The sequence below is a fragment of the Solea solea genome, chromosome 1 (assembly GCF_958295425.1).
Source record: "Solea solea chromosome 1, fSolSol10.1, whole genome shotgun sequence".
Classification (NCBI taxonomy): domain Eukaryota; kingdom Metazoa; phylum Chordata; class Actinopteri; order Pleuronectiformes; family Soleidae; genus Solea; species Solea solea.
Window position 1 is genome coordinate 38,300,531 of NC_081134.1, and position 8,977 is coordinate 38,309,507.

Consider the following 8,977-nt stretch of genomic DNA (forward strand, 5'->3'; position numbering starts at 1 on the left):
GAGAGACACTGGGCCAATGGCTACGTCACGACACTGGGACCGCCCACTCTTCTACTCCCCCCCACACACTCTCACCCACTCACCCCTTTTCTCTCCCTCTCTCTTCTCCAAAATAATACGTTTAAAAACTCCAGTAAATTACACTTTATAATATCCCATAATAATAGTAATATTAATAATATATACAGTGCTGAATAAAAGGCCACCTCTAGGTTTTCTGCTGATGCAAAAACTATGAATTTATGTGTGCATTGTTGACTGTCACTGTACATTCAGGTAAAGTTATTGCCAACTAATTACATCACTTTCACAGCAAGTTGCAGTTTTTACTGTGTTCTAGATACTGAACTTCCACAGTGGCATTTTAAAATACTGTCAATTCAACTGAAAGCTTTTCAAGAGTCACAGATTCACATTCAAAAAGTATCCTGTACTGTGGAATTATTTTCCCATTCCACTATGAACTGAAAAAGAAAAATGCAAATGTCAGTTTCAAGCTATAGAAGGTAAAATAGTGTATAATAATAATAATAATAATAATAATAATAACAAAGATATATACATTATAATCTGTATTTGTTGATACTAGACATGGGAATCGGTATTGGTCTGATACTGTACTTCACAGGTAAAAATAAAAAATCCGATATATCACATGCTTCATGTACAGGCTGTAAAAATGTAAATAAAAACAGCAAAAGTATTTTAGCTGAGTCATGTTTGGACAGTTTATTTTTTTCCATTTGGGAGAACAATATTTGTTACACAGTTGGAGAATTATGTCTTTGAAATGATTCATCACAAAAGTGTTGTTAACAGCTTCATAAATGGTTCCAAAATGACTGAATCGGACTAATATTGGTATCGGTTGATACTCAAGTTAGTGATATCAGTATGGTATCTGACCCAAAAAAGTGGTATCCCTAACTTATACAATATTACAGTGATTTAGCAGTATTGTATAATTACTATATTTAATTGTATAAATTATATTAACAAAATCATTGAAATAGCCACAGCTGTAGCAATTTCACAATAAAACACAAAAAGGTATTGAAGCCTGGTTTCATTTATTGTGAAATCTCCAGTTAAAGCCTGTGAAAGTATGGAAATAATTTACGTTGTGTCACGCACTTTGGTATTTTGAATGAAATGATGGGAAGGTCATGATGATGATATGAGTCAAATGCGTCCTGAAAAAAAATCTGGCAACAGCTATTTCAACAGAAAATCAGGATGAACAAATGTGTTACTAATGACAGTAATTCAGGTTCCACTCCAGGTTTAAGAGAGCCAGGATCCTACTGTTGTTCAAGTGTAAGGGGAGGTCACACTAATTACTCTACACTTCAGTACTGTAGTATTTTCTGTACTCTCACTGTAATGTATGAGTTATTATTTTTTTTAATAAAAAACCTAATAAATATGAGAGAAAAAACCCAAACCCAAAAATCAGGAAAATAAAAGTCCATATAAATTAAAACACTAGAAATAAAACAAAGTGACATGCACACAAGATGCATGTTGAAGTGTTGTTCAATAAATAAATATTTATATTACACAAAATTTGTGCATCATATTTTATTACAGAAACATGTGGAATTGCTGTTTTATTTCATCATTTGAACTGGGTGGAAAAATTCAGCCAAATGTCTAAATATTGACTTTGGCATCAGCCACAGGAAGAAAAAAAAAACATACTGCATATGCCAAGGTCTAGTTTATCGCTCTGGTGAATCCATAAAGATGCATCACTGAAACATCTGTTGCATCCAAACATCACCTGTGATTGATGCTTTATCATCCGGCTACAATGATTTATTGTAGGCTATCTATTTTTATTACAGCTATTTTCTTTACTGATTTATTTGACAGGATCAATCCATGTAAGCATTATTCTATCTGAAATGTACAGTAAATTTAAATATGTTTTACATATGTATATATATATATAGAGGATGCTTAGGCATATGCCAATTTGCAGTCCTTAGAGAATAAAACAACATTTCAACATGTATGAAGACATGCGTTGTTTATAGTGTGTAGCCCACATGGATGTTGTCCATTCTAACAGCACTCGATAATGTAAAAAAACTAACCAAAACCCGAGAGCGACCTCTGGTGTACAAATACAGTCATTGCAAACAATCCATTGTTGTGTTTTTGTCTTAAATTTTAAAACTGAAAAGTCATATTAGATATTCCGTGTTACAACAATTAAATTAAACTAAATAGTTAAGTTAATAATTTTGCACAATAAAATACACAAAAATGTCAAAGATTAATTAATAATGTATGGGAGGAGTGGAAAGTACATTAGAATTATTTGCAGCCTTTGTCTGAATATAACATTTCACAGAATTATACCATAATTTGCCTGTACAACAGATTAAAACACAATTTCAGTCACAAAAACCCTCCCAACATGTTACCCTCCGTGCCAGTAGAGGGTGCCACCTGTCAACCGTGACGTGCTGCGCTGCCCTCGCTTGTCCCCTACTAATAATACTAACAAATAAAATGGCGTCAGAAAGCAGCTCTGAACAGCTGGAGGAGGAGAAGGCTGTTCTCTTACCCTCGGCTCGTGATGAAGAACAGCCCAGTGGCGCAGTGGCGACACAAAGCGAGTCCAAACTGACGCTGTATCACTGGACGCAGTCCTTCAACTCTCAGAAGGTGAGTGTCATCACGGTTCAGCACTACGACACGGCGGACAGCTCCCCATCTGATCAAATGGATGTATATTATGTATTATTTAACTCATCAAAATCGTCATTGCTGATCAATAACACATCGTTATCCACCAAAGAAAGCGTTTTAGTTTGTTTACCGTCATTGTTTTGGTTTGAGGCTCCACATTAAAACATTTCTAGTAAAATCTCCCTTTATCAACACTGCAGTTGTATCCTATGGATGCTGCGGTTTCTTGTGTCTTCTAAAAGAAGCAAACCAGACATACGACTTGTCCTTCATGTCTCAACTGGACAGGAAACTGGAACATTTTCTTCAAGTGTTAGAAGACTAATCAGAATCAAAATACTAGGAAATTGTGTGCTCCATGCCAGATTAAAATATATTTATTTATTTTACCTTTATTTAACCAGGTAAGTTAGTTGAGAACCAAAATTCTCATCACCCAGGCAAGAGGCTACACAACAGAGAGAGAAATGCCAACAACAAAACAATATTAAACAATTCACAACAGTCACATGCTGAATAGAAATTGGTTAAAAGCAGGTGCAACAGTCGTGAATTGTTGCCCTCACTTAAAATATATACAGCTACAAGAAAGAAAGTACCAAATATGACCAGAAAAAAATAATAATATATAAAACAAATGAAAAGTAAGTTAAATGTACTGAACATTGTACAGAATGTACAATTCTGTACAGAATGTGCTGTCACTCTCTCGACACCACCGTCAGAGAATCCAGCTCTGTGCCCACAATGTCACTGTCCGTGACCCTCAGCCTGCTGCCCCAGCAAGAAAAAACTAAAGAAAAAAGTGTTTCTTTTGACAATTCCAAACATATTGTCACATATATTAAATCTGGATCCGTTTTCTATTTCACAAGTTTAGCTAAGATGTCAAACATGCTTTAACGCAATTATGTACAGTTAAAATGTTGACAGTGTGATTTTGAATGTGTGTGAAGAACAGTATCCTGCACTTTTAACTTTTCACAGACGTTTTGTTTTCTTCACTTAGACAGATATCGCGATGTATTGCTGTATGATTCTCTTGCAATACTGTGATTATCACAGAATCGTTGTATTATTGGAATCATGGACCATGTATAGTGAGGTACCCTGTGATTTCCACCCCTAGTGTCAACCGTCAGGACTATGCAAATAGTTTGTTTTCTATGATATAAGATGACAAAGTGGGATATTAGATAACTCTAGTGAGTGGTAATATGACATGGTGTTTTTCAGGTGCGTTTGGCCATAGCAGAGAAAGGTCTGCGCTGTCAGGAGTGTGACGTGAGTCTTCCGCTCAGTGAACACAACGAGCCGTGGTTCATGCGTCTGAATCCGACGGGTGAAGTTCCCGTCTTGCTCCACGGTGACGACATCATCTGTGACCCAACGCAGATCATGGACTACCTGGAGCACAACTTCAATGATGGTGAGACGAAAATAAAGTCTTCATAATATACAATGAGAGGCTTCATTACCTTTTTTTTTTCTCTTTGTTTTTAAACTAATTTGACACATTCTTGTTTTTTATTTGTACATCTTGTTGCTTTTTCATTTATTCAAGTATTTATTTTTTTCTTGGTTTGCACTGATCCATAATAGCTTTGTTCTAATGGTGTCAACCAGTCACCTGATAAGGGGGAGAGCATGGTAAGCATGAAATACACTCATTTTAAAACAAATAAAGAAATCATGTTTTCTTTTTCATAACCAAAGCCTTTGTGTAGGTTTTTTGTTGCTTTCGCTCACACTTTTTCGCCTCCTTCCTCTTTATAACTTGTTTACTTCCAGATGGCACTCCCAGGCTGGTGCCTGAAGAGGGCAGCACATACTATCACAGAGTTCAGCACTACCGAGAGCTGCTGGACTCCCTACAGATGGACGCCTACACCCACGGCTGCATCCTCCACCCTGAAATCACAGTGGACTCCCACATACCGGCATATGCTGCCACATGCATACGAAGTAAGACACAAACAGATGGAGTAATATTTTATATAGGTATTACTGTTTTGACGTCATGTTGTGTACACATTCAGTACAGCATACAGTACTGTATGGGATCTAACTTTATACCATAATAGTGTAATTAGTTTTTCTTTGAGTCATTTTGGGTGAGGATGAAATTCATTGTATAATAGTTTTAAAATAAGAATGTGCAGTTCATTTTGGGCCAGTAATGGTAACATTTGTTATTTTTAATAATTTATAAAATGTTAATTTATGTGTAAAATAGAGACATTAAGTGGACTCGAGGATCGTGCGTCCTATATTGAAAATGTGATGGGGCCATTACCACATGACATGAATGGTTTTGTTAAATTTAACACTGAGGACTGAAATCTTATGGTTTTTGTGTCAGAAACTTTTAGGACTTGAGACTTGCTTGACTAACGTTGGTTAAAGACTTAACTTGACTTATGGAATATTTACATTTTATCATTACAATTTGTTTTTGAAATATGGAAAAACATTGGGTGTCTGCTTATATCCTTATATATATATATACACACATATGTAAACAATTCAGTTGTATGGGACCATGAAACCGTCCTTACATTGTGTGAGTAATATTGTGTTTCTGTGACTGATAAAACTCTAGCAGTTCAAAATCAATCTTTTTTTTAGCATTTAAATATGGAATATCTGGCAAATCATCTTCATCGTCTATATTCATAAGACTTGTAACTTGCTTAATTTAAAGCCGGGAATCGACTGGACATGACATCGGACTTGCTCGAGACTTTAAGCATACTGTATGTGTGACTTACTCCCATCTCTGGGTTTGATTCCCGGTCTGCGACCTCTCTGTGTGGAGTTTGCATGTTCTTGTGTCTGCGTGGGTTTCCTCCGGGCTCTCCGGTTTCCTCCCATCATAAAAAAACAAAACAAAAAACATGTTAGAATGACAGACACATTTGGTCAGGTTGGTCTCTTGTCGCAGCGGCTCTGATCAACCCTCCATCTGACCTCGTAATTTCAGTTTCCCTTTAATGTGAAACTGTCTATTTAAAGTGGAAGCCGTTGTCATGAAAGAAGATATGCATCTGTATAAATGTTTTACTTATTTCCTCTGTTAACACCCTGTGTTTTTGTGTAACAGCACAGATCGGAAACACACAGACTGAGCTGAAGAAACTGGCAGAGCAGAATCCCGAGCTCAAAGATGCTTATGTAGCAAAACAAAGGCGCTTAAAGGTAATTTAATCAAGATAGTAGCACTTAACGGTTTATTATGCCATAGAAATGTATCACATCTATAAGAACGGCACATAAAATCCAGCCATATTAAATATGAGCTAAAAACGAAGCCAAAACTGTGCTAACTACTGTGTCTCTCTCTGTGCTCACATAATTGACTGTATTATAAATAGTAGATTACTACATGTACTGTATGTTCTGATCGACAGCAGCTCAGATAAATAGGAAAACAGAAAACTGTTCATTTTGTAGATTTGTAGATTTTTAAGCAGTTTCAGTCGGTTTTCCATGGAAATGACAATGTCTCAGTTACTGAGAATGAATGCATTCATGTATGACAATATTTTTTGCAGTCTAAATTGTTGGACCACGACAACATGAAGTACCTGAAGAAGCTTCTGGACGAATTGGAGAGTGTGATGGACCAGGTGGAGACAGAGCTCCAGAGGAGGGTGGAGGAAACACCAGGTTAGTAACCACAGTGTCACAATGTGGAAGATATTCATGTTAGTGTGTAACTGTATTTATTGCTGCGTATAAGAATAATAATGACAACAACAGAGTTTTCCATCTGCTTCTGTGTCACATAGAAGAAGGCAGTCAGTCCTGGCTGTGCGGTGAGTTCTTTAGCATGGCCGACATCTCTCTGGCAGTAACCTTACACCGCCTCAAGTTCCTCGGCCTTTCCCGCCGCTACTGGGGCAACGGTAACCGTGTCAACCTGGAAACGTACTACGAGCGTGTGGTGGAGCGCCCGGCCTTCAGGAGAGTTCTGGGCCATGTCAACAACATCCTGATATCAGCTGTCCTGCCTGTGGCGTTTCGTGTGGCCAAAAAGAACGCACCGGTAATTGTTGGTACGACGCTGCTGATAGGAATTCTAGGCGGAGCGACGTACTTTGCTTTTCTTTACATGAAGAAGAGGCTTACCGCGTTTAACTGAGGGAGTCAGAGGTGTTTGGTGAACGGTTGCATACGAAAACGCACATTTAAGCAGATTAAAATACACAGAATAATATGATTCATTAACAGTAGTACATCAGCATCAGTTGGCCGTGTTACTGCTGTGGTAAATGTCTGATTTAAATGCCAGTTTTACTGCATGTTGGTTATATATCATCCTATTCCTCGCTATATTTGGGATGTTTTTGTAGCCTTACAAATTGAGTGCAAGTTGCCGAACAGAATTACATTCATAGTGGGAACAAGTATGACAGGCATGCATGCACACGAGTGGTTTGTTTTTACAGCGCATTCGGCGGCACGTAAACGTCCCGTTCCTCTCGGACAAAATGAAAACACGTAGACTTTTTGACCGCGTGCCATGCAGTTGGATCATAACTCTGGCACAGATGTGAACCGATACAAAGAGATTTTCATACTCTAGTGAAAGTATCGGCTGCTTGACTAATGTAAGGCACGCTTGGTTTACAGTAAATGGACTAAACATCCATAAAATATGAGTGGTATGGTAATTCGAGTGTTTTTGTGTGCACAAAAGAGCCTTATCAAAACAGTTGACCACAGCTTTGTAGCAACTTCCTATTATCACACCTGCATTCACCACACGACTGATGGACAATATTCTTTGTTTCACAACAGTTCATTTGCTTTTCCAGTGATGTTTACATCATATGCCACATCTGTCTGAGATTAAACTGCTTCCAAACGACCTCCAGTGTTTCCCGTCAATCAGCCGAGCACAGCAGTGTGCCATCGTATGTCATACGGGTTTCAAACACTCGACACGTCTAAATGCCGCTAATCACACTTTCCAGAGTCTGGATGCAAGTCAGCATCTAGAGTAATTTGTTTACGTTGTCGCAGCCTCCACGTTCGACGCTGACGTTTAACACATGCTTTGATTTGAACCTCACCCCCCCCCCCCCCCCCCATCCCCCCATGTGAGCTTGGCCTCACTTTAAATAGACACACGCTACATCGTTCAACAGAGACTGGTCTTTGTTTTTAGTGTCCACAGGGCTGGGTAGTGTAGCTGTCGAAGAAATGTCTCACACGTGTTAAAGCCGCATGTGAAAGGACCAGAAGCTCATACAAGAGTGTTAGGTCTGGAAAAAAAACAAAACCACACATCATAACCTCACAAACGGCAAGCAAACTGACATCATTCCCACTGCAGGGGTTGTTTCACTCTGGTGTCATTTTTAACATCAGTCATGCATACATGTAAATGCATATAAGAATGATCTCCCCAAGACAAATCCATGTCTTGGATTGATGCTATGTTGAAAACTATAAACTTTGGCTTTTATCTCCTTCATCTAATGGTCTAATTATAGTCATAACGTGGGTAAAAAAAACACACATTTAGGCGATTGTAAGACTATGGAGCTGCAAAATGATTTCCCTAAGCACGATCTAATTAATGATACTTCAGATACTTACCCGGCACGTTATTAAAAAACTCCAATAAACCCGCATTTTCATGTAATTAAGTGTGTAAATGGTGTGTGTAATGCTTGAAAGCAGGCACACAGATCAGGGGCCTCAATAATGGCTGGTGCCGCATGAACTGAAACCTCTGATCTGTGAATGTTACAGAGATTTTTGATAATCAGGTGAGACGACCAATGATGGAACCTCTGGAGGCAGTGATGAGTTAAGTTGAAAGATTTAATTGTAGACAGCTCAGATCCCAGGAGCACTGAGACAATGCCTGACAACTGCCTGGCGAGCAGCGTGCCAGGTCTGATACATATAGTTAGCAAGACCTGAGATGGTGTATCCGGTCCAAATGCCTGGCCTAGTTTGTGTCTTATCCTAAGTTTTGGCTGTTTATATTGAACACCAGGTCTGATTATAAGAATATGTGAGTAATTAAACTTAAATTAACTTTAATAAGTGACTTACAAAAGAGGAATAAGCTTCATAGAAGAAGTCTTGGAAAGAAATTCACTAGATAGGAACAGTGGACTGACATAAGGTGAGAGTGTAGAAGTGGCTCCAAGTGTAGAAGGAGAGGGGGTAAGGTAAGTGCTAGGACAGAAGATGCTCTTCCAAGAGACAATCCTTTGATGAGCGGAGTAGTCGAGGGATATCATAAGCCTTTATGTAG

At 38.3% G+C, this 8,977-nt stretch overlaps 1 protein-coding gene across 1 annotated transcript; it reads left to right on the forward strand.

Moving 5' to 3' along the window:
* Positions 1–2,490: 2,490 nt before the first annotated feature.
* Positions 2,491–7,573, forward strand: gdap1 (ganglioside induced differentiation associated protein 1). The gene is made up of 6 exons (XM_058636334.1): positions 2,491–2,676; positions 3,937–4,129; positions 4,492–4,665; positions 5,804–5,898; positions 6,255–6,369; positions 6,492–7,573. Exons 1-6 carry the CDS (start codon positions 2,521–2,523, stop codon positions 6,842–6,844), a joined length of 1,086 nt encoding a protein of 361 aa, XP_058492317.1. The 5' UTR covers positions 2,491–2,520; the 3' UTR covers positions 6,845–7,573.
* The last annotated feature ends 1,404 nt before the right edge of the window (positions 7,574–8,977 follow it).